The 26,551-nt window shown below is 35.1% G+C and overlaps 1 protein-coding gene across 1 annotated transcript in view; it reads left to right on the top strand.

The window, feature by feature from the left end:
- rap1b (RAP1B, member of RAS oncogene family) overlaps nt 1-26,551 on the top strand; it is an 85,873-nt gene that overhangs the window by 25,347 nt on the left and 33,975 nt on the right. Inside the window, 1 exon segment of the mRNA NM_199533.1 lies at nt 21,266-21,345. Within this exon segment, the coding sequence (NP_955827.1) occupies nt 21,289-21,345 (57 nt within the window). The 5' untranslated portion in view covers nt 21,266-21,288.

Below are 26,551 nucleotides of genomic sequence, written 5' to 3'. Positions count from 1 at the left end.
AAAACAAATACTATGAAAGTCAGGTGTTACAGGTTTTCAGCTTTCTTCAATATGTCTATGTCTAAATTTTTATATATATATATATATATATATATATATATATATATATATATATATATATATATATATATATATATATATATATATATATATTCACTAAGAATAGAACAAAAACAGCCACTTTCAAGGATGATGTGCTCATTTATGCCAGGCTAAATGTTTCACAGTCGAGCTCTTTCCAGTTCAAGCACTCCTTATTTGCATTGATGTTATTTCTGGTGTGACGGAAAAACAGCCAGAACATTCCCAAGCATTTCACTGCTTCCTCAGGCAGGCCAGAACCGACAACGCCCAGGCTCACGTTTGGGGGGGATCCCCCTGGAGGGTCTCTCTGAATCACTCGTCCCAGCCCGGGACAAAAGAGATGCGTCTCTCTGCTCTACATTCCAGCGATGAGTTACACACAGCACAAATCCGTTCCCTTCGCTCTTCCTCTACACGGGCAACAGGGAGCGTTTGATATAAGATAGCGAGCCGGCCAGGCGACCTGTGTAAACAACTGCATTCCTCATGCAATGGACAAATGCAGCTTTGCAGGCATTGTCCCGCCCTGCTTTGATTTAACTGTGCTGCAGGAAGTGCTTGCATAGCACTGGATTGGAGAGTGACTGCAATCAGCTGAATCTGGACTGTGTCTTGTTAGCTGTCAGTCTCCGTGCTGCTTTCTTTTCATTTTCAGCTCCTTTTCTTTTCTCCAGGAATGGGATTTGTGCAGCAAGGCATCATTAGCTTGTTTATCTGTGCTTTGTGTGACTTTTTTTCTGTGGGAGTTTTTTTTTTTCTTCAGCTGTGTGGCCGAGATGTATATCAGAAACGCATTTCATAATGAAGTGTGGATGGTGTGCTAATGGCTTGTTTTTTTTTTTTCAACTTATTCGGAGGTTGAAAGAGATCAAACTCATGGGTTTTCTTTAATTCTGCTTGTTATAAAGAAGTTAAAAGTTTGAATTTCACATGCTGGAGGGTTATGGATCTTATGAAATGCCAGGGGAATGTTGCTGATATTACAATTAGGGATGGGTGGGAACAAAAAAAACATTTAGTTTTGATTGCATTGATTTTACAGAAAAGAAAAAAAAAATGTAATAAATAAATTACAAAATAAAAAATTAATTAACAAAAAAATTATTAAATAAAAAAAACCTGTACAGAATATACATGTACCGTGATAACCCAATTTTACAAACATTAATCCTCAAATATTTATACAAAGTACTTAATTACATTTGCTTTGCAAATTGCAATTGAAAGGCCCTAAGATTTAGATTTCTTTGTCTTTAGAGATACTGACATGCTCAGAAAAGAAAAATCTAAATGGATCCCATGTTTCAGCAAGAGCTCTAGTAATGCTGTTTATTGTAAACCTGATTTTTTTTGGCCGTGTGCAGTACAGCTTGATAACCCTGCTATATTTTGGGAAAGTCCAAAAAGTACAATAAGAGGACACTGTTCGATGCGCAACTTTGTCACAGATAAGAAACGCTTGAAAATTGATAGCCAAAGTGATTGATGGATAAAAGCCAAAACGTATGAATTAAGTCGGCAGGTGCTTGATTACAGCAGTCACATATAATGTATAAGTCCTTTGTCCATTATATTCGATGAACAATTCACAGATAGAGGAGGTGTGAACGCAGGACAAAATCTGGTCCCACGTCTCGTCCTCAAATGTAAGATTAAAGTCTGACTCCCACTGTTGTTTAATAAAGGAAAGAGAGGTAAAAAGCAGTTATTTTAAACTGTAATATTTCACTATTACTATATTATTTATTCATTTTTACATTATATTACTATTATTATATTATTGTTATATGAAATATTAATAAATATATATCATCAATTAAATAAATAAATTCAATATTAAATATATAAAATAATTTCCAATGAAATTAAATGCATTTTGGAAATTGAATATTCATTCAAAAAGTTCATTATAATAATAAAAATATTTAAATATTAATAATATTTCAAATTAATTAATACATTTTTAAATCCAAACTTGTAAATAGATTTAGACAATGACACAAACAATTCCTCCTCGTTGAAAGTTGACTGAAAAAGTTATGTTCAAATATTTGGTTATGTTTGCAACAGAGCACATTTAACAAATTAAAGATGCTATTTAAATCTGCATTTTAATGCTCTATTGCTCATGCACATCCATAAAGCTGTTTATGTTTACCTCAACATTGGCAACAAAATCTTGATAAAGTATATTGGTAATATTTGATCCATCACCCACAGTTAATTGGACAACACAGGCATACATTTGGCAATAAAGTATGTGTTTATTATCGCCAGCATGACTTGTTCTGCATATAGTGGCTTCTCCCATCTATGAGGATTGCGTCAATTAATCACACTTAAGCTGATAGGATTCATTGCTCTGTGGTTCAGGTTCATTTGGGTTAATGTGTGTGGGCTTTTATTTGCCTATAATGGATTATTCTCCCATCAGAGGGCTGCGTTTTGACATAAGCCCTGTTCACAATTGCCATCTGAGTAATGACAGAGCAGTGAACTCTCACCTCAGACTACCAAACCTTGCAAAATTTTGATGGAGGAAAAAAAATGACTTCAAGCTGATGCACGTTGAATGCTAGACTTTAAGCCTCCTGGGAAACGTTCAGTTCTGTGAAGTGCTTATTTTATGTCATTTAACATCAGACCCAGTCAAACTGAAAGCAGGGTTTCTCTTTGAATCACTATGTGTCATTTGGATGGACCTAAACACTCCTTACAAAAAAACTTAGGATTATTTTGCTGTTACATTCATGATTTCATTTTTGTGACTTCCAGCTTAGTTTGTTTAGTCATCTGCTGGTGTCCGCAAACAATGAAGTGTTGGTGCTTTAATCCTGATAGAACAGTTGGAGTAACTCCCAGCCATCAGAAAGATTATCCAAGAACACAGCCTGGGAAGAGGTTGGATGCGTGTGCTAAACATGAACTGTTTGAAATGCATTTCTGTGTTCTGCTTGGATTCATGAGGGATTTTAAGAGCAACAGCTATTTGCTTTTATAAAGCAATTGCAGGTCATTCAGTTCCAGTAGGAGGTCCCAGGTTGTGGAGAATATTGAACATTCAGTTCAGGTTGAAGGCACCACATGACATTTTACAGCCTAAACTAACACTGGCAAGTCATAAAAAGACCATATCATACATTGTATAAGAGATTTATTGTGTCAAATTTCACTTTTGTCAGACGTCAAACAAAATACCGTACATCAGTATTGAAACAAATTTGCTTTGCATAATAGTTGTTCTAAAAATTACATTTCCTAACCCAGGCCAGTAGAAGTGGGGTTCAGGACCCCTTGGGGGAGTCGCTTGGTGATTTCCAATAATCAAATTCATTTTATTATGCCATTAGAATTACCATATTTATTATTTTATTTTATTCATAACCTGCAGAGGAAAAAAATAGTAGTTAATAGTTATATTTAAAAAACATGCAAATAAAAAGCCATCAGCCATTCAATTTTATTTTTAAAAAATGTTTTAATTTATTAATTATTTTATTTTTTTTATTTTTATATATTTTTTTGCAACCCCTTTGGTGATTGTTACATTAAAGAGACAGCACGTTGATTTTATGGCACCAGGTTAAACTTTGACACCTTTAAGGCACTCACGTACATTAAACATAAATATAGGTCACAACTGAACATGGAGGATGGTCTCCGAGTGGCGTTCTTCAAAATTAAATGATGAATAGACTTGGGCCCATTGGTATGTGTGCGCCATTGTGTGCAGTGTTTATATATTTATAACCACCTCTGAGGATATATTGGGAGTCATGAGTCACTGGCAATTGTAATTTTGAAGGTTTGCGGGCTAAAAAGTTAGATGTAAATGGCTTTCTTCAGCTGTTAAATAAGATAGGGTTGGTCTCACTTTATTTTAAGGTTAATAAACCAACTATGACTTTAGCCTCAATAAACTTAATTAGCTACTTATTAATAGTTACGGTTGTAGTTAGGATTAAGGATCTAGAATAAGATCATACTGGATATGTGCCTTAGAAGTACTAATAAACAGCTACTATCTTAATAATAGGCTGATAATAACGTAATTTATAGAGGGAACTGATACCTCAATTAAAGTGTTTCTTTGAGCGGGAAGTTAGTGTCTTTATAGCTGTCCAAATTCAATTTATCTCAGTTTCTGAATTTTGTTTCTCTAGTGACCTGTGTGAACATTGCTGGCTGAATCACCTACGTTGTTTGACAAACATCAATGTCGTGGTGATTTTAATTGCCCTCCAAATCCACATCTCTGAGTTTCTAATGAATATCCATCCAAATGTTGTATTGTTAACCTTTTTTAACCACTGAAATGCACCATATGGTTGCACCAAAAAATCAGTCTCTTATGTATTAAAAATGGACACTAATATTACTGAAGCACTAGAAATTTAGTGTCTGTGTACTCTGTTCAGCATTGACTAACTGTAAAATGCCACCTTTTTTAAATTGTTGCACCAATGCTGACGTTGATGTCCCGTGTGAATCTAGTCTGAGTTTGATCAGGGGTAGAATTAACTCTGCAGGGAAGTGGATCTCACAGGCCACATTTAAGAATCTCGCATATAAATACTAAGCATCTGACCGACCACATGTAGAAACATGTGAGATACACAGTTTTGGATATGGCTTGTCAAAAGTGATACATAAATTTTAAAAACAGACATTTGAGTTGATCTCGTTCCTAAACAGCATTTTTGTTTATGTTGTGTTTGCATTGACCTTTGTGTTCACATAGTCAATAGATATGACTGTGATTGGCTCTAAATCGTTTCACCTCTCTTCTTCTGTTCACGAAGTGTAACGTAGATATACAGGCTGCGTTATGAAACGCCTACTACTCGCGTAGGTACTACATTTGAATTTATCACACAACCATTAGAAATGTATGTTCTGCATAGTATGAATGGAACTCTGATGTAATACGTTCGCTTTTTGTCATTATCACATCATCTTCCCATGTCAGTTGCATCGCTTTACTCTCATTCATGAATTCTCTTATGTGGCATTATGGGAAATCATAGCATCAAAAGTAGTAGGTCATGCAGGTATGCTTCTTGCATACTATTTTTCGAATGCTATGAATTCCGCCATAGTACTCTGCTCACATATGTTTTTAGAGTATTATATAGTATGGAAATATGTAATTTTGGATGCAGCTATGGACATTAGATTGTTTGAGAGCCGTGTCTGTAAGCTGATTGCTCATACAGTATACCTGCCCCTAGACAAATCAGCTAATAGATTTGTGGCTTTTTAAGAATGTGCTCCACAGCACTGTTAACAGGAAATAGTTGAATTTTAATGAATATTAATATATTATGAACATATATTGCTACAGTATCCTGTCGATAATTTTGACGACTGTAATTCTTTCAGGATTACGGACTCACTACTGCAAAATGATCTTCAATGGAAATATAAGGAGGAGCTATGGAGAATGTCCTTTCACAGACATCTCCATGAGAGACAATAGCTTTTTAAATAGGCTTATTATTACCAAAGTACAAAAGCGTCACATCATTGAACCAACAGCATTGCAGTCATATAAAAAAAAACACCAGCACACAGTACATCAACTGCGATTTACTCAAAGTCTTGAGTGCTCTTGTAAGAAATAGAGGCTTTTAAAAGCACATGCTGCATCAGTGCATGGGTTAAATTACCCTCCTTCTTGATTTTTATTATTTGTGAGTCATAGATTACTCTTGCGCCTGAGATCTTGTCTTTACAATGTGATTTATGGACACATTCCCCTCTTCATCTCCTCCCTGACTCAAGGAATTGTGCCAGGATCTCAGCGGCCTCACTGAGAAATGACAAATAATGGCCAAGAGGTTGAGGTGAGTCCTGGGAATGGGCTGAATGGGCAAAGGGGCAACTGGTCCTTCAAAATCCCCATATGTTTCTGTCTGACTGAGCTGAGTGCAATATCTGTCCCTTACACCAGATCAGACCTATTGGCTGCTACATTGCAGTGTTCAGGTGATGTTGTGTCCATTTGAAAGCACCAGAAGGGATTGTAGAGATTGTGACCTTTGTCTGCGCAGAACGACAAATCAAAAAATGGCCTTTCCGTAGTAGAAGCAACCTTGGATTGTTGCCTGTAATGTAGAAAATGCAAGGTAAGCGATTGCTTCTGTCTGTTGATCCTTTCACTTTCGTGTTGGATCATGATCTCCAGAGGTGTTCATAGAGTCTCTTTGGCCCTGAAATTGCCAGTGGAGGGATGTTACTAAAACTTATTTCTAGGCCCGAAACAAACTTGCTGACAGTATGTCAACTCGAATGCTTTGCAGAGTTAAAACTGCGGGTATTGTAATAAATAGAAAAGCCTAAATTAATAGGTACATTTGTATAACGTTTTTTTAATGAGCTATTTTGTGTTGGGAATTTATAGAAATTTGGCATTCACTTAATTTTGATGGTCCATTTAATGCATTCTGTTCACTATAAGATGCATCTGCATATAACTGTTAGTGTAGTAATCACAGACTAGTGGGGTTAGTTTTCGAATTGGCTGACCTGTAATTTCACTAAATAGTTTGAATAGCACTATTTGATGGTTTTCTGGACAGTCTAACAGTATTGAGGTACAGAAATTGAATAATCACAATGCTCTTACTTTGCTTTGTCTTCTTTAAAAACTCTTAAATCAAGTAAATAAATAAGGCAACCTCAATAGCTTTTCTTTAAAACGAGCTAAATTATATGCCAGTGAAAAAATTCTTGCTCTTGCTTTGAAATGTAGATGTACAAATGTACTACAAACCAGAAAAAAAAAGAAAATTGTTTAAATTCCATATGAATAATATAATAATAATATAGTAATTTAATACAATTTTGTAGCTCCTGGTCAACTATGATTCAGACTCAACATTGCATTTCCTGTGATGTGAGTATTGCGGATGCGCACATTGCGATATCGATGCTGAAACGATATATTGTGCTGCCCAAATCAGTAGAATGTCTAGTGGGAGATCGTAACAATAAGAACTTGGCAGATATTTAGTAGACAGTCTAGTGATACTCTAATGACAGTTAACTGACGCATAGGTGCAATGTTACAGAATGTTCATTAAAACAGTTGTGCAGAAAAAATCTTAATAATAAACTAATAATAAACTCATATTGCAGAAATTATGCATGCTACAGTATTTGCTCTTTTAAAATCGCTGAATTTCTTGTAAACACACAGTACCTCAATAATCTGAGTTATATTTACATTGTTCAATACATTTAATGGGAAAATCAGTTGTTTTTTCTGATTACAACAATTGGGTGCACACCAAATTTATGTTGTTTCCTAGAAAAAAGTATTAAAGTTTAAATAACTACAGTAAACTTTTATGTGCAACTTGAAAAACATGTCATTGCAATAATGAAATATATCATATTAAATTATATATTTTGTTTACTATTTTTTAATTAGTCATGTTATACCAACTTCTTAACAATATATTACAAACAAAAACAATCTGTAGTCATATTACATTGCATTTCACAATCATTAAATTTAAATATATATATATATATATATATATATATATATATATATATATATATATATATATATATATATATATATATATATATATATATAACCTCTAAGAACTTGGCCACTTTGTCAACATTTGCATTGACATTTTTGCCCTTAAAATATGACCACACCTTGTCTTCCCTTCTCTAAGAGTGCTAGTACTGTCAACACTTCAAATTTGTGCAGCAAAGTGGAGATAATGAGTTAATTTGCATCACTTTGGTGGCTGTAGAGCACACAGTACCTGCGCTGATGCCAAGACCCCCTCACTCTTACTTTGGCACTTTCTCCACCCATTCTCTCATCAATGGCCTTCAAAAGTGTGCGCCGCCCATGATGTGACACTTGTTTCTGCCCGATGACTGTGATTTTTCTAGGGCACTCGAGAGGCAGTGCCATCGCACCTGGGGTGAAGCAGCTGTGTTAGTTTTTCAGCTGGGCCCACCGACATTCATTAAAAGGGCGTTCTGTAACCCTTTACTATAAAGCAGCCGAGAGGGTTAATAGCTCCGGATGGCACATAAGGGGGTCTTTTTATGTTCACATGGAGCTTGGCAGCAGGAATGCCTCCATCGTGTATCTCCGTTCCCAGTGGGGATTCACTTTGACTAATTGCTAGCTCAGTATCCAAAAGAAAGACTGAGAAGTGGGCCGAAAATGGAACAGCGGTGCTGATATAAATGGACTAACCTGAGCCGATGATGCAGGGAGAAAAGAAAGAGCGTGCCAGGATGTTATTGATTCGGGATCAGACTTGATGGCATGTTATTAGGCTTAGCCAGAGCATTAATGCTATTGCTAAGCCCTGCTTTTCTGTGTGTTATGTTGTACGGCCTGTTACGATGAAGTGGGAGATTTGCTGATATCTCCATGTATATGGTTGGTCCCAAACCTGGTCGTTTTGGAGCTTGAAATGAGATGTGTGTTTGTGAGTCAGTGTTTGCATGGCTGCTATGCAAAGGCTATTGCATTGTGTAACAAATGTCAGGCGATGCTTGTCACTAATGGAAATCTGTTTAGCAACATTATGAGACATTGCTGTGTAGCTTAGGATATTTCACACTTCCGTTCGAAACCTGTAATGGAATCTCCTAACAAAGCGCAATATGTCACATTTCAAGATTTAGATGATTAGACGTGTACTGATATTCAGTAATACATTGTCATTTCTCAATACATCATATTGTGAAGCTAAACATGCCTGATATTTTCAATCATTTAAAATACAATTTGAAATACAGCGAATGTTCATTTATTATTTAAATTAGAATATTTGTCAGTTTTTTTATGTTGTTGTATTTTCAGTTCACATCATTAAATGATTTATTGAATTTTTTCTTAGATTTTCAATATAATTGGATAAATTGGTGCTCAGGATTTGTTTTATGTTATTATCAGAATAATTTTAGGATCATGTGGGTTTTGTGAAATGGAAATGGACAAATTAATCTTTTTAACTGTAATAATTCGTTATTTCATATATTTTCCTTTGTTTTAGACCCTGATTTATTAGGGGTCGCCACAACTGAATGAACCGCAAACTGCTGTTAAATGTTTCACAGTGGATGGCTTTCCAGCCGCAACCAAGTACTGGGAAAAATTGTAATAATGTTTTATAGTATTGCTATTATCTAGTCATGAAATCTATTTTTTGTCGTACAATATATATTGCACCGAAATATATTGCGATAAATGATATTATTGTCATTTTACCCCAATTGTTATATAATGCCAGAATGACATTATAGCATCACAATGCAAGTGCACTCTTCCAAAGAACACATCATATTTTATGCTTTGGAAGAATTCATTTATATTCATTTTAACTATTTAATAATTAGGCATTGGGATCAGAATGTGAAAACACATATCCTAATCAAATCAATAATAATAAATAACATAAAAAACATAAAGCATAAAAAACAACATAACGACATAAAAACAACATAAAAAGCGCACGGTAAAAAGCAAGATGCTGCGATATCTGCTACCATATCTATTTTCAGTTGTCAGATACCCACATGAAAATATACTATAGTCATTTATAGTAAATACTATAATGTTTTTAACCAGACTGACATTGACATCTTCAAAAGAGATAGAGAGGTTGTGCAATGAGCTAAATTGTGGCTAGAATTGTTTTTTATGTATGGGCGATATATATTGCATCATCAAAGTGTCTGAGGTCACGTCCATGTGTCGTGCGATAAGTCGATATATTGATTATTGAGACAGGCCTACTATTATCTAAAAAATGAAACTTTAACTTTTCTCTTTCTGCTCTTTATAACGTTAATATTGTTTAGATTTTTTTTATCATTCTTGTGCAACCACTGAAAATATAGGTCTATTTAAAAAAAAAAAAAAAAAAAAAGCAGGAGCGTCTCCTATTTTTGAAGGAATTCATAAAAAATTTAAAAATGTAAAAGTTCATTGAAATGAATGGGTTTCATACAGTATACAAAACACTTTTGGCATGAACTAAAGCTGGAGGGAAAATTAAACCAACACTCTGAATAATGTCATTTTCATCCAAAAATTCAATGCAAATCATTTTTTTTCAGAATCCATAATTATTATTAACTAAACCCCAAATTACTAGCATTTCTATAGTAAATCCAATTTTGCAGTTCTTTACTCAAGCCCAGACTTTCCAAGTTGTTGTTGCATCAGTGTCAAACAAAAATGAGTAATTATGACTTGTGTCACTGTGATTTTAGTTCTTGTATCATTATGTGCCTCACAGTTATTGTATTTTTGAAGACAACCACTTCCCTCTCTCAATTCCTCTGCCAGATTCTGAACCCATGAGCGTCACAGACATTACAGCTGGCTAATGCTGACTTTTTCCAGCGCTCACATGCCCAAATGAATTTGGCTGAGATGTCGAGTCTTTGAGGTTTGAAATGTGAGATCCCGGCTCTGTTTGCCTTCACGTTCACGGCCATCACTGCTGTTTCGCTCTGAAAATGACGATTACCGTCTTCTGCTCGCAGACGTGGAAAGACGTTTCATTCCCTTTGACTTCTGCTGTGTAAAGCCTGTCAGTTAGTGTTTATATTTAAGCCTGCCTCTGGGTCAGATATGCTGCCCATTTTTATAGTGGTGATAAATTCATCCCAGTGTTGATTGGCTATTTTTGAATTGTAACCTGCATTATGAACTCCACGGCCTTTGCACTTCCTACAGGAATGTGTTTGTCTTGTGACTTTATAGCGAACGCCTGGAGGAATCATGCAGTCATGTGAGTTTGACATGTGAAGGATACTTCACCTAAAATGCCTGACTAATGTCCAAACTCATACCTTGTTGCTTTTAAAAGCATAATCACATGGTATTTCTAATTAATGATGGTATTTACCGAAAGATACAATATTTGTATTGTATCTGCTGATTGTGATATTTCATTAAATTAATTTTTTACAGTATATTCTTTGTAAGCATGTACAGTTGAAGTCAGAATTATTAGCCTCCTTTGATTTTTTTTTTCTTTCTTCCTTTATTAAATATTTCCCAAATGAGGTAATAATTCAGGAGGGCTAATAATTCTGACTTTAACTGTACTTTGTTTATCAAAACACTTATAATTAGAAAACACTTCTTAATCAGAGTGAAATGCATGTAATCTTTTGCAAATCTCAAGATTATTACTCCGATTATCAGCATATAATTTTCTGTACTGTAAATTATAATGCAGAAATTCCCAAATTTTTTTTGGAAGTAATCATTAGTCTAACTTTGATATTATAAAAGTGCATCTGTTAAACAAATTAAGTATCAGTGCATTTTAACTGATCTGATATTAATTCATTTTCTTCATAGATAAAGATTTTATTTGCGGATAAACTAAAATGTGAAATATGTTTTAATATTTTAATAAAAATAAAAACTAATTCAAACTATTTATAAAAACGTGAATATTTTAACAAGTAATGAACGTGCAATAGTTACTCACTTATATCAAAATAACACTGCTTGACATTCCCTTACTATGAACTATTGTTGCATTTGAATGAATGGATGGATGGATGGATGGATGGATGGATGGATGGATGGATGGATGGATGGATGGATGGATGGATGGATGGATGGATGGATGGATGGATGGATGGATGGATGGATGGATGGATGGATGGATGGATGGATGGATGGATGGATATGTTCTATTGAAAATATGACCGCATGCAAGTTTGGAACAATATAAGGGAGGCTGAGTAAATGGACAGAATTTCCCAATTGTAATTTGACAATGAACTATCTCTTTAAGAAGAACATCTGCAAAGGCCACAGGTGTTTTTAAGAGCATAATTGAGCACCCTCCATTTAAAAAAAATGAATATTTGTATGCATTTCTCAGTGAATATAGACAATGTATTTTGGTGCATTTAAACTAAACAGATTTACTAAAAAGATATATTTATTAAAATAACATTTTAGTTACCAAACATATAGAAATTGGAGGATAATTCCAAAACTAATTGCAACCAGCAAAATTTCAACTCAACTTTTCAGTCTCTTTGTTTCTCTTGATTTTTCCTCTTTTTTTTTAATTTGTTTTTAATATTTTTCTATAACATAAATTTGGCTGTACTAGTTTTTGGAAGTAAGTTATTTTGTTAGATAAGCTTCAGATTTCGCTTTAGTACTGACTAGTCTAATGATTATGCACAAATATAATATTGTAAAGCTTCCTATTAAAATTATTAATTTAACTAATAGATTTGTGATGGGTGTACTTATATATGATGAGCACTGTATATGTATAAATATATATATAAATATCTTCCATCAACTTTTTTCTTTCTTGTACCACTTTGTTTTTCTGCATCCTATTTCTCATCCTTTGAGAGCGACTGTGCTCTGGTTTATACTGTAAAGCGCTTGTGCTCTGTTGCTGGTATAAGGCTAAGAGCAGCATGTTGTAATGCTGATACAGCTTTTCTAGCCCAGTCTCTAGTGATTAGCTGAATCTGGTCCTGACGGCTGACCGGGAACTTTACAGCAAGACTGATCTGTTCTGCTGCACGTTTCTGTCTTTCTTACATTAGCAAAAATAAATAAATACTGGACAAACAGGCTGATTTGTCCATTAGACGCTGACATCTGAAGAATGACCTTATCTTTTGTGCTTGATCAAAACTATGCCTGTAAACTGTACTGTATACTGTATATAGTGTCATCTTTAACCTCCCAAATATTGCAAATGTATTCAGAGATCATGGTTGGCATAGTTGTAGGTCAAAAACCAAACATAGCAAAGATGGTATTATCTGCATTATCTGCTCTAATTGTGTCTGTCTGGCTCAGGCAGGTAGTGTGATAGTTCAATTTGTTTACAGTAGCATTTTGCAGATTGCAGATTTGTTCTTTAGCTCTGTACATTGAGGTTCCATTTGGTAACATCAGTTAATTTAGCTTAAGACAATGTACAGCAATGACAACATTTAAAAGGATTAATTAATCTTAGCTTAATTTTAATTTCTTAATGCAGACTAATGCTTTTAAAAGGTCGTAATTGTTATATTACTTGGAGTTACACAGTTGAGTAACTAATTAAATTTAGTTGTGTTTTTTTACATTAGCATCTAACCATATTATGCTAATTCTCAGTGTTTAATTAATTTACTAACATTTAATACATTGTGATTTCATTGTATGTTACCTATTGTACTTTATCAACCTTTTGCTATTTAAAACATTTATTTATTCTGAATATGCATATACAATAAATCAATATAGTAAGTATTTTTTGGTGATTATACATAACTGTAAAATACAAATACATTTATTGTAAGAACATTTAAATTGAAAATAAACACATTTTTATTATTTTAACTATTATATTTATCTATCTAAAGTGATTTGAGGTAGCCATAATTCTAATATTTGTTTTTTGCCAATTTCACATACACATTACAGCTTCATAATACACTCTAACATGATGTTTTTTTTCATGTTTTGATTTGACCCACATCTTTTTGATAAGTGTTTTCTTCAGATTTCATGAATTATTTTTTCACTTTTCTTATCAAGCGTCTACACAAAAGGCTGTACATGTCCTCAAAGCCCCTTTTTAAAGGCTTTCGAGAGCTTAACAACACAACGTTCGAGGGTCTCCGATCCACTCGGCAGTGAATCTTTCACTGTGTGTGCTGCTGTTGAGTCTCTCACACACTCTTGACCTTTTCTGAGGACAAACCTGAAGCTGAGCAAATACAGCCCCATCAGCCATTAGCACAAGTGCTGCTCTTCCTCCTCTACTACAGTCAGAAAGCAGAACACAACTGCCAAAACATGACCAAAAACAATGTTCAGACGCCTTTTTCCCTTGCTCATGATGCTGCTCAGGTTCTGACTGTATTGACAGCTGTCAGAATGATGTGTGGCTGTTTTTTTCAACTCTTTCTGTCATGATGTGTCTATATCCGTCAAGTCAAAAACTGAAACATTCTGGAGAAGAAAGCGGCTGAGAAGAGGCTTTTAGTCATTAATTAACCTGTCGGAAGGTATTGTAATCCTCTGGCCTTGATGTGTTTTATTCTCTAAAGCTCTTCAGGCTCATGCGTGTCTGAGGTATTTTTTTTTTCCATGCAAAGAGGTTTGTGGGATTGACAGCGGAGTGAAGCAGGTGGTGAGATTTGTCAAAAAGCTGAGAAATAATTTACAATTTGGAGGCAAAGTGCAGCTGGCAGAAGCCAATCACTGTGAGGTGAATCAGTCCATGACTTGGTTCAGTTATTAAAAGGATAGATCACTAGAAAATTCTAATGTAAGGTTGATTTACTCAGCATTAGGTCATTCGTTAAGTAGATGATCTACTGTTCTTCTTCAGTAGAAGATTTTTAGCTTAAATTGCTCTGTGTGAAATTTCTAAAATAAAAGTTGAAGGCTACTGGCATAAAGAGAGTATAAAAAAGACTAATCAACATGGGAAATAGAATTAAAACCTTTGTTTCTTGATGATATATTGAGAAATTATGAAGTAAAACAATCTTTCTGGGCTTTTTTAAAACAACATTTAGATGATGGGTGTGGTAGTAATGTAACCGAGTCATGCAAAATAGTCAGCTTGGACGGCCTGAGGATACATACATTTTTATTTTGGGCTAAAGTGTTCCTTTAAATTAAACACTTATTACTGATAATAGGATTATTATAATAATAATAATAATAATAATAATAATTATTATTATTATTATTTCAGTCATATGCCTAACCATAGTGTATATCGTTTAACCTAAATTAAAAAAAAAACAAATTTTATTTGCTATTAAAATAAATAAATGAATTCTATTAAAATTAATCAGGTATGACAACATGATGTATTAAAGGACTTTTAATTTTTAGATTAAAAAATATAGCGATGTTAGATTTGATTATTCATTTTAAGTGTTAAATAATGACTATGTAAAACATATAAAAATGGATTATTAAATCGCATTGATTGTTTTATGATAACATTTAAACATTTACCCATAACTCATATTATAAAAATTATATTTTGCATATTTAAGACTTCCTTTTGAGTTTGTCAAGTGTGCAATTGTGACAATTATCTTAGGCATATATGTTTTTGTCACACACTAACGCTGGTAAACCACATACACAAACACAACCATATAACTTTGAGCTTCTCACACTATGCACAGATGCTCCCCCCCCCTCTCTCTCTCTCTCTCTCTCTCTCTCTCTCTCTCTCTCTCTCTCGCTATGGTTTACCTAGCCTAAAGAAGGACTTCTGTTTGTAAAGTTAGGCTATGCTGCATATAATACTGTAATTCTAACATTTAAACTAAAACGGTGGTGAAAAAGTTGTTCAACTATTTTGTTGTCAGAAGCTTAGCTAGCTCATTGGCTCATATTGAAACTCCAGACCTTAGTCATCCTTGAGGGGAAGATCTGAAACATCTGCTCTGAAAATCAGCTTGCATAGTGTCATGGAATCTTACTTGGTTAATTACTGAATGGGAAGCATTGCAGAAGAAACATCACTTCACGGCCCTGATGGCTTGGGCCTGTTCAATAAGGTGAAAAGAGAGCAAATAACTTTTGTAGAGATTCCCATCAGAACAGATTACTTCACATCCTTTTGACAACTAATCACATTTGATAAGGGACAGTAAGAGGTCAGGGTGAGTTTGGGTCACGTCTCTTCCTTAGTCAATGAAGTCACTCATTTATTAGTCAGAGTACACAGCGCTGGACGGTTCTGAGGTATTTTGAGCTGAACTTGTAATCGCTTGGCTTTATAGCCCAGCAGAGGCGTGGTGTGTTAAAGGGGGATGATGTGAGAAATCATATAAGTTTCCTGTCATAATCCGCCCTGTCATGTGTAACTCACTCTTGCTTCAGTATGACCATTGAAAGCTGTTCGTACACACACCCAAAGTCCCTCTGTCATTGTGACAAAAGCCACAAAGCAGCGCTTAATGCTTGCCTGTTGCACTGATGTAGCATTACCATGGTGTTTCCCAAGTGATGCTTTGCAATTTATTGCTCAAGCTGAAACTCTTATTAATGAAACATAAATAAAGCCAAATAATTAAGTAATCTGCTCGCGTGTTATTCTTTTCTCTTTGTTTCAGAACCCTATTTAGTTACAATATGTAATTTTTTAAAATATTCACAATGACTAGGCCAGTATATACAGTGATAAAAATAAGTATTGAACATGTCAATGTTTTTCTCAAGGTGCCGTTGACTTGAAATTTTCCCCGGATGTTGGCAACAACCTAAGATAACAAATCTAATTAGATTAGAAATTAAGTTATGAAATGAAAAAATCCAGAGAAAAAGTAGTGAACACATGAAGAAAGGGGAAAAGCGAAAAGTGAAAGCCCAGACAGCAGATGAAATCTCTCAGTAGTTCTTAAACAACCCTCTACTCTTTGTCATTGTAATTTAACCTTAGCTACTTTATTCCAATATCTACATTAGCAAGATGAAACCAGTGGACATTTTAGCAAGACAATGATCCAAAACACAGCCGAAGAAACTTTCAAATTATTTCAGAGAAAGAAAATCAAGCTTTAGAATGGCCAGGCCAATCACCTGACTCGAATCCAATATAAAATACAAATTTAAGATCAGATTTGATAGATGAGACCCACAGAAACATCAATATTTTTGCACTCTGCTGAAAGTCTGTGAAACTCACACCTGAGCAACAAGAAAACAAAAGATTCTTAAACATGTTGTGCATTTTATTACACTGCAAAGATCAGCATTATGACCAAACCAGAAAATAAATTTAGTATGATAAAACTATGCTGCTGACATGATTTTTGCCCATAGGATGTCCCATAGGATGTAATAAAGATGACAACTCGTATGATTCCAAACTCATAATCAAAATATGATGTTGTTTGTTATGAATACACGCACTCTAGTGGTGAAAATTGGATATTGTGCCTTTAAAATATTAAATGGATAGCTCACCTTAAAAATGTAAAACTTGTGACATCGCGGAATGGACTGCACAATATGAACTGTAGTAACCTATCGGTGAGAAGAAAGGTAATGACGTTGCAAGTGGCAAATGAATGCATGACAGGAATCTTGGAGGAATTACCTGACACAGTATTTAGTCTTTGGCACTGCTTGAGAAGTGTGCCCTGGTTGCTGATTGGAGTGCTGCCTGACCTGTACGGATCAATGGAGTGTGTGCAGAGTTTGGAGTGACTTGCTTTCTCTAACATAAAAAAGCATTTATTATTATTGTGCAAATTTCTGTTTTTACATTCGTTTATCTACTAATTGGAAACTGCCTTGGGGATGGCAGTTTTTCAGTGTACTCAAAGAAAGTGCAAAGAGGTTATAAAATAGACTTAAAGAACTTTAGATTGAATTAATAAATAAGTTATGAATATTATAACTGGTGCTTGGTTGGACTTCTGCTGGCCAGAGGTGCTATTGAAAGTTGTTGGACTAAACACTTTAATTAAAACACAATCGCGATTGATCATACTTGTGATTATCATGCGCATCTTGTTAGGAGAGCACAGTTTTTACTTTATGTAGCTTGTCAGCATGAAGTGACTCTTTTTAATAAATGCTGCTCCGTACGTGCCGACTTCTACTAGAACTGACTTTACTGAGAAAATGTGCATTAAAACCTCTTTAGGTTTATCATCAGCCCTAGTGGGTAGCAGAAATGTATTTTAACCACTAATAAAATAGGCTGAACGTAAAGACAAAGTAATGCCACCTACTGAACTGGCACTAGTTTTGAGAAGGCCACCCAGTTTTATAGACTCGCATTAAATGATTTAGTTCCTTCAGCTTTGTTGTTCAACACTGAAGAACATAAACTTCAAGAAAGCCTGTATCATATTGTATTAAAAACAAAATATTGTGGGTTTATAATAAAATGTAGTACTTTTGCAGACACGCACAGACTCATTCAAGTCCTCACACCATTACCAATCCACCATGATTTCACTGCGACGTCTCCTTCCCACTAACTCTAACTAGATTCCCCTGCTTCTGTGATGTAAGCCTGTAAATCCCTGGTGCCTGAGGGCTTCATTGACAACCAAAAGCATATGTGGAATGCATATGTGAAGATATAATCAGGCTTTTCCCTTTCGAAATGTGAATTTTGATTCCTAATAGATGGTCTTATGACCAAAAACATTTCTTGGTTATGTTGATTTTAAGCAACCTTTTTATAACCTACACTGAGCTTTAATGTAACATTTGAAGAACAATTAGGTCTTCTGAGGTTGCATTTACCTTCTTGTTTGCACATCTGTGCTGAACACATTCTTGACTGAATATCGTGGTCAAATATGTCCATTTAAAAAAGATGTTTTCCATTTACATGTCGTATCCTTTTTTGATAGAGAATCTTATTCTGTCACCCTCCTTTATTTGATGTTTTCCACACACAATTCTTCTCCCCCTCTTGCTCCATCTACCATTCCCTCTGTACTTTGCCAATGTAAATGGAAAGCAGAGCATTAGATGACAGCGGAGGATTTGTTCTTTAGCACGGAGCTGCTGGCACTGCTCTGTTGAGGAGAGGGAGCGCAGTGGGCTGGGGCAGCTCTCAGTCTCCGATACCCTCGTGTCTATTGCATTAGAAGTGAGTAAGTGGTAATCTCTTCTATCTGAGCGTGGCCTCACAGTCAGTCTGGCTCCAAATTCAGCCGTCATGCCCACTAAAACCCAGCGTGTTGGATCTGATACGGGCCTCCTGTTTTCCCCCTGCAAACTCATTCCACTCTAACTCTGTGGTCAAACCCCTGGGTGGAATGACGGAAATGAAAGGGACAGATGTTTGTATTGGTTTATTACTCAAGTAAAGATGGATGACTTTTCATTTAACAACTAACTAGTTAAGTAGTGAGGTTTGTCTGCAGATCACTGCATTTTCTTCCTAATAAGGTGCTATTAAACTGTTTATGGGGCTGCTGCCTTCGGTATCTGGCGTAAGACAATCCAGTTGGTGTCAGGTGAGCTGGAAACCTGACTTTGCGCATGATGTTTGGAAATGTTTCATGGTATAGCTAATGTTCTCTTCAAGAGCTCACACTCAGCTGATGATTGATTATGAAGCGTGTTTGACATGCTGTCCAGGAGAGAGGCCTGAGCTCATAAGATCCTCGAGCCTGGGACTTCCTCCCGTGAGAGGGTGAGAAGGGGAGTTTGAGCTCAGGTAGATCTCATGAACTCCCCTACTATTTGAAGCTAGTGAGCAATTAGGGATTGTTATGAAGATAAAACTACTTACTAGGAGCACGTCTATAGTTCTGATTTGGATTAGTCAGTTAACTTAAGTTACTGTTATCTTAAGTTAACTTTTCCCCAGGGGAAACTTACATGAGCATGGGGAGAACATGTGAACTCTGCACAGAAACGTTGACTGGCTTGGTAAGGACTAGAACCAGTGACGTTCTTGCTAAGCACTGGGCTGCCGTGCCACTCATTTAGGAAAGGAGGAGGAGTAGGGGAGGAAGTGGGGATTCTTCAAACCGATGATGACTATGGTATAGAACTTACGTTATTTATAGTGACATAGGGTTTGTCTGATTAATGAATCATAAGTTGGATAATGCGGGACCAGCCGTGATCAATCATAAGCACGTGATCGTCTCGAAATTAGTTTATAAATATACTTCACAAAGTGATAATTCACCCCTAAATCAAAAGTATGTCGTCGTGTAGCTACAAACTGAAATAAGTGTTGATTTTTGTAACACAAATGAAGATTTCGAAGATATAATTTTTATTTTAACTTTACTGAATTTATTTTTTTATCTCTTAATGAATGATAGATGTATAGTAGGGGTGTCACGATACGAGAATTTGGTACCAATCGGTACTGAATTTTTAAAAACATTAATTTATTGCTAACATTTGACTGCTGTTGAGCAATCTTAAACACAGCTGATTTGCCATTGTGGAGCATTTTAAAGCTACAATTCATCAGTGAATTGCTCGTATGTCAGCTTAGCAACGTGGCTTTGAAATGCTCCAGTTTCTCTGTATCTGTGTTTACGCTTGGTAAACAGCGGTGAGTTTGGTGAACTGATGATCTTCATGTCCAACAACAGTCATTTCTATTGAGCATGTGAACACAATGCTCAACAGCGTTAAAATGTTCACGGGAAATGGACATTTTCAAAATTTCTGTATCGATTGGTATCAAACTACTGTATTGTGACATTCAATTGAATGTTGCAGTTTTAATCTTGTAATTGTCACAGTGTTCACATTTGGCTGAGTTTAACTAACAAATGACTTTGTTGGGTTTGTTAACACCACAACAATACATTTTTTGCAATGAACACATGCTGTACTCACCAATAAATTGTAAATAGTTCTGTATATGTAACACCATATATTCATAAACTTTCTAAATAACCTGATTACTCCAAGTTGTGTGATACAGCTGTTGCTGAGTGAGAAAGCCGGAAAGACCCAAGAGACTGGGTGTGGAGTTGTACTATCTCTCTCTCTCTCTCTCTCTCTCTCTCTCTCTCTCTCTCTCTCTCTCTCTCTCTCTCTCTCTCTCTCTCTCTCTCTCTCTCTCTGTTTGTGTGTGTGTTTGTGTTTGTGTGTGTGTGTGTGTGTGTGTGTGTGTGTGTGTGTGTGTGTGTGTGTGTGTGTGTGTGTGTCATCTATCTGAGATCTCTGTTAACCCCACCACGCCGCTCTTGTTCCACTGTCTTCCTGCAAATAAGGAAATGGCATGAATGCACAGCTAGGCTACCTCAAACACCTCGTGGGCAGATTGACAAACTCTTTAAGGTGTTTTAAATGCAAAAGTGAAGTTGACTCATAATTGTGATGTCTTGAGGAAACTCTACATAATAGTCTAATTAATGAGTGGGCAGGAGTCTTGAGGGGGCAGTTCAGATTAGATTCTTGGCTTTATGGCAATTTCACGCTGGCGGCCTTCTGATAGCTCTGAACTCGAGGGCCGACCACAGGTCTAAATCTCCTTTGTTGCTTGATTGACTACAGCTCTCAGATTCGGGTTATGCATTGAGGTGCTCCAATGTACTTTTCATGAACTTTCAATGAAAAGTTTAAAAGAAAGTGAACTGGGAATGATAGATTCTTTCTTTAAGGAGATTAGCTAATCCTGAAATTGAGACTAATTGTTTTTTCCTTCTCTTGTTTCTCCCTCAGGTAGTTAACGGACACACTGCACAATGCGTGAATACAAGTTAGTAGTCCTCGGATCAGGAGGTGTTGGCAAGTCTGCGCTGGTAAGTGGCCAACAACTTTCCTTTAACAGTAGTGCTTGCTAAGGTTAATCCATTATGTCATTTGTGATTTAGGCCTGTCACATTAATCAACATGTCGACTTATTGCACAATCATTTTTGGTGATGCAATATATATTGCTAATACATAAAACCAATTCTAGCCACATTTTAGCTAATAGAGGTTGCACACTATCTTTATTGGAGGTGTCAGTTTCAGTATGGTTAAAAACATTATAGTATTTGCTATAAATTATTATAGTATATTTTCATGTGGCTACCTGACAACTGAAAATAGATCTGGTAGCAGATATCATAGCCCTTAATTTTTACCTTGCACTTTTTTGTTAACATGTATTATTATTTACTTGTTTAGGATATGCATTTTCACATTCAGATTCCAATGCCTAATTATTAAATACTTAAAATGACTATTATTAAATTAAATATTCTTAACAATAAAATATTGTGTGTTCGTCTAGAAGAGTATGCATGTGATGAGATTATATTTCATGCCATTCTGGTATTATATTATGAGTGGCTTAAAATGGTCTTAAAAGGATAATATAGATGTTACAACAGTCCTATTTATGTTGGACAAGTGGCACCAACTTGTCAACAACAGTTTCAGTTTCAAGCGAATCCATCTGAGAGTGGTACTGTATATCCGATAACCAATGTATATTGATTACCACAATTCTTTAAATTAAAGTATTGTGACATTGTGACTACATGTCTAATAATTTGAAAAACAAATAGTAAAAAAATAGGTGTTACTTGGGCATGGGGCGGTATGAGATTCTCATAGTATCATAAAAATATGGTGCTGTGATTACTGCTCTAAAAATGTTAATTTTAAATGTCTTTGGAAAAAAACAACTTCTCCCCCATTCAACACAATATGTTTTATTTTAAGACACATTTTAAATATTTTGAAACAGTAAACATGTCCGGCTAAACAATACAAATAAATTACTGACTTCTGCTTGCTTCATTTTTTTCAAAAACACACATTTCTTTGTAACTTGAAAGAGCATCTTTGGATGTCTTTCTTTTCTTTGAATATGAAGTAAGCCACTGCACTGTTCCAGTCTACTGCATGCTTGGAAGATTTTAAAACTGTTTACTGAATCGTGGGCTGACCTGTAGCTTTTGATGTGGAGGGTCCTTTTCTGCTGGGGATACTGTTACCCTAAAAAACTAATTAAAATAGTGGTAAAAAACGTTGATTATATATCTTAGAAATGGTTAAACAGTACGAAACGTTGACTTTTCCAAACCCTTTTCAAACATTTTAAATAATAAAACTATTATGTCATAAAATGGAAAAACAAAAATTTGATAAGGCAGTGTGTAGCTGCTATAGGCTAGGTTGTTTTCCATCACGTGGTTCTGGTGATGCGCGTAATTTAGATGGAGGGCAGGAAGTAAAAATTGAATGGGAGACATGGGGGAAAGTCTGTATTTTTGCAATAAATACCATATTTCAAAGGAGCTATAAATAGAAAATAACCACGTATGTTGAGCATGATCTTTACATCATTTTCTTCTGATCTAAGATGTATTTGCCGTTATTGTGGTGGTAGATGCTGTATAAGCCATTACGTTACATGAAAACTACTATAGTAGTTACTATAGTGTTTGAAAGCATACTATAGATAATTACTTGAATTAAACTGTCGTGGTAATTATATTGTTGCTGTGGTAGAACACAACTGTAGTATTAAGCAAATTATTCAATAGGCTTCAGTTTTCTATGCTATAATTATACACGATCATAATGCACCACAGTTTATACTAATGTTACAGTATTTATTACAGTTTTATCAGTTTACTATGCTACAGTATTCTATATATATATATACAATATTCTAAGTTTTGTCACAAGGCTTGCATTTCTTTTTTGTTCATTTAATGAGCTTGCTTTCAGCAAACATTCACTGCTGCCGCTCACCTCGATGTTCACCTTATGATTGTTTATTCTGCCAAAACGCCAGTAAAGACATGGATTATTGCACAATAAGATGGAGATTTTTGCAGCGATTACATGGCAGGATTTTTTATTTATGTTCTCTTGGATTTTGTATAAATGGGGTGGCGTTTGTATCTGATTTTTATATGATGCACATGGCTAGGCCTGTATATAATAATTATTGGTGCTGTCAAATGAATTATCGCGCTCAAAAATGAAAGTTTGTACACATGGATGTATTAAATAAATGTTTATCATCTACCCCCTTTTCTTCTATTCTTCAGCCAGTTTTCATGAACTTTCCTCCTTTTATGAAGTAAAAACTTTTGGAACTCTATAAAAGCTGTTCAGCATTGATAATTTAGCCGATTTAAACAATAATAAACAACATAAAACAGAAGCATTTTGATGTCCTGATAGCGATTCCTATGTTGAAAAATCACTTCCTGTCCTTCATCTGAGTCTCATCAATGACGTTATGTGAAACCAACCAATTGCAGAGACAAAAATCATGTTGGAGAAGATGAGACTCTACCTTCAAGTATAATTTTAGAAATCCTAAAAATCTAATATTGTGTCAATCCACATGCAGACGCGAGTCTTATTGTTTGTCATTGGTTGATAAATTCAAAAGAAGAGTTTAGCCAAACACCGAGCGATCGTTAATTCATGTCAGTCCAAATCTGTGTGACTTCATCTGTTCTATGAAACCTGAAATATGATCGTTTTATTAAATGTCTTGTTTTTGCTGTGAAATAAGTAAAAAGGGTAAAAAAAACCTAGGTTTAACTGGAAAACAACCTTCAACATTCTTTTAACCCTTAGGGATTTGGCTTTACATTTAAAGGTTATCGGTTTTATAAGAAATATTGGTTTTATAAGAAATGACATCATGCATTGGAGGAAAGCTATATCATCTAACTGCAGAGCAACTGTTTTCTGTATCTGTCAATGTCTCTGGAGAGCATCTTTCCACAGTCAGCTCAGTAGAGGTTGTGAGAACTAAACTGGCCTGCATGTGGTCTGCTGCGCTGCCTTTTTTGAGCCACTCAAACATCACATAGCTGAGTCACGGATACAGCGAAATGACTGTGCCTCAGTGCATTGGCATTTGCTATTCAGTCAGCATAATATATGTCAGTATGGCATTGTGAAACCAAAAGCACATTGGCAGATCTCTCATCAAAATTCGGTGGGTCAGAACGACAAACCATTGGAAAGTTTCCACTGTATGCTATGCGAGAATACCAGATTCCAATATTAATTTACTCTGATGTTTAAAAACAGAGTGTTTCCTCATCTCTTATCATCAAGGTCGCTGTTTGCTTCCTTAGCTTGTTAGCACGCTAGTAATACCCAACGTCCCGCTGACACCACTTTGACCTAGTTTGTTCCATCCTAGTGAACTCAAATGGCTCACCCATTGGAGAGCAGCCACAATGGCCCGACCCACTCACCTCGGGGCCCAACAAAGACCCCATTGGCTGTATGTGTGCCACGGGGTGTGAGAACCACCCGCCTCTACCTCTTCCCTCTCAGGGCAGACCTCTTTTAGCGTAAAGCACATAGACTTTTATTGTCCATTAACTCTAATTGGAGCACTATGGATGGTCTGGACGAAATGGGCATGCAGAGTTAATCGTGTTGTAAATGCATTCCCATTAAGCTCCTGTCCTGGTTCATGAAGATGGGGAGAAAGAGGCAGGTCTGTAAAATCAGATGGTTACAGTGAAGGGGTCAGATTGGTGTCCTGTAATGGAGCTGTATAGACTGCAACAATGGCCATCCACTTCATAAGTGACCCCTTCCGAAATCTGAAGAAAAGACTAATAAGGGACGAATGAATAGACTAATTGTTCTGTAGATTATATGTTTAAATTAGTGTCTTTTTAAAGTATTGAAGGGTTTGAGTTTGTTTGATCAGCCATTTACAACAACTCTGGCTTAACCGATGGGAGCATTTTATATGTGTATATATATATATACACACACACACACACAGTTGAAGTCAGAATTATTAGCCGCCCTTTGATTTTTTTATTTTTTTATTTTCTTTTATTTCCCAAATTATTTTTACAAGAGCAAGTAAATTTTCACAGTATGTCTGATAATGTTTTTTCTTCTGGAGATAGTCTTGCTTTTTTTATTTTGGCTAGAATAAAAGCAGTTATTAATTTTTTTAAAACTATTTTAAGGTCAAAATTATTAGCCCCTTTAAGCTAATTTTTGACTGTACAGAACAAACCATCGTTATACAATAACTTGCCCAATTACCCTAATCTGCCTAGTTAACCTTATAAACCTAGCTAAGACTTTAAATGTCACTTTAAGCTGTAAAGAAGTGTCGTGAAAAATATCTAGTAAAATATTATTTAATGTCATCATGACAAAGATAAAATAAATCAGTTATTAAAACTATTATGTTTAGAAATGTGTTGAAGAATATAATTTCTCCATTAAACAGAAATTAGGGAAAAAATAAACAGGGCTATTAATTCAGAGGGGGCTAATAATTCTGACTTCAAATATATTAACAATAATAAAATACTAGAACTGCTTTCTCATACTCCTCTTTCTCCTTTTTCTCTTTCTCCTTTTTTTATTAGTATTTTTTTTTGTATCTGTGAAATGATACCTGGATAGTTTTTTTTTGTAAAACGGTGGTTAAAAAAAAAAAAAAAATCATTTATAAAATGTTTTACAATTGCCATGTCTTTACAGTCGTTTTTGTTAATTGATGCATTATTACTAAGAAGTATAGATTTTTTAACAGTAATGTTAGGAACAACAAGAAGAAGAACAACAAGTATAATACTAATAAACAAAAATCTAGTCTAGTTACTTTAATAGTAACTACTATTAAACTACTATTAAATACTATTAATACTACTATTACTATTAAAAATGAAATATTAATTCAGTAAACATATATTTTTACTTGACAATATTAATTTATCTTTAAAGGTGCAGTGAAGTGCTTTGAAATGTGTATTTTTTAAATTCGATGTTTGAGTAATCTCAGCTGAAACAAAGAAAGGGTGAGACATAGTGTAGCTCCTCCCCTTTAAAAAAACAGCCAATAGAATTTTGTTTTATCAGCCTACTTTTATTACACATGCATGGGCATGTCAGACAGTATAGAGCTATTGATTGGTCATGATTTGATGATAAACTGAAGTATGATGTGACGTGAAAAAAATGATAAATTTAGTCAGAAATAAAAAAGCACTTTAAATGT

Source organism: Danio rerio, chromosome 4 (genome assembly GCF_049306965.1).
Source record: "Danio rerio strain Tuebingen ecotype United States chromosome 4, GRCz12tu, whole genome shotgun sequence".
Lineage (NCBI taxonomy): Eukaryota > Metazoa > Chordata > Actinopteri > Cypriniformes > Danionidae > Danio > Danio rerio.
This window is presented reverse-complemented; position numbering and strand designations above follow the sequence as displayed.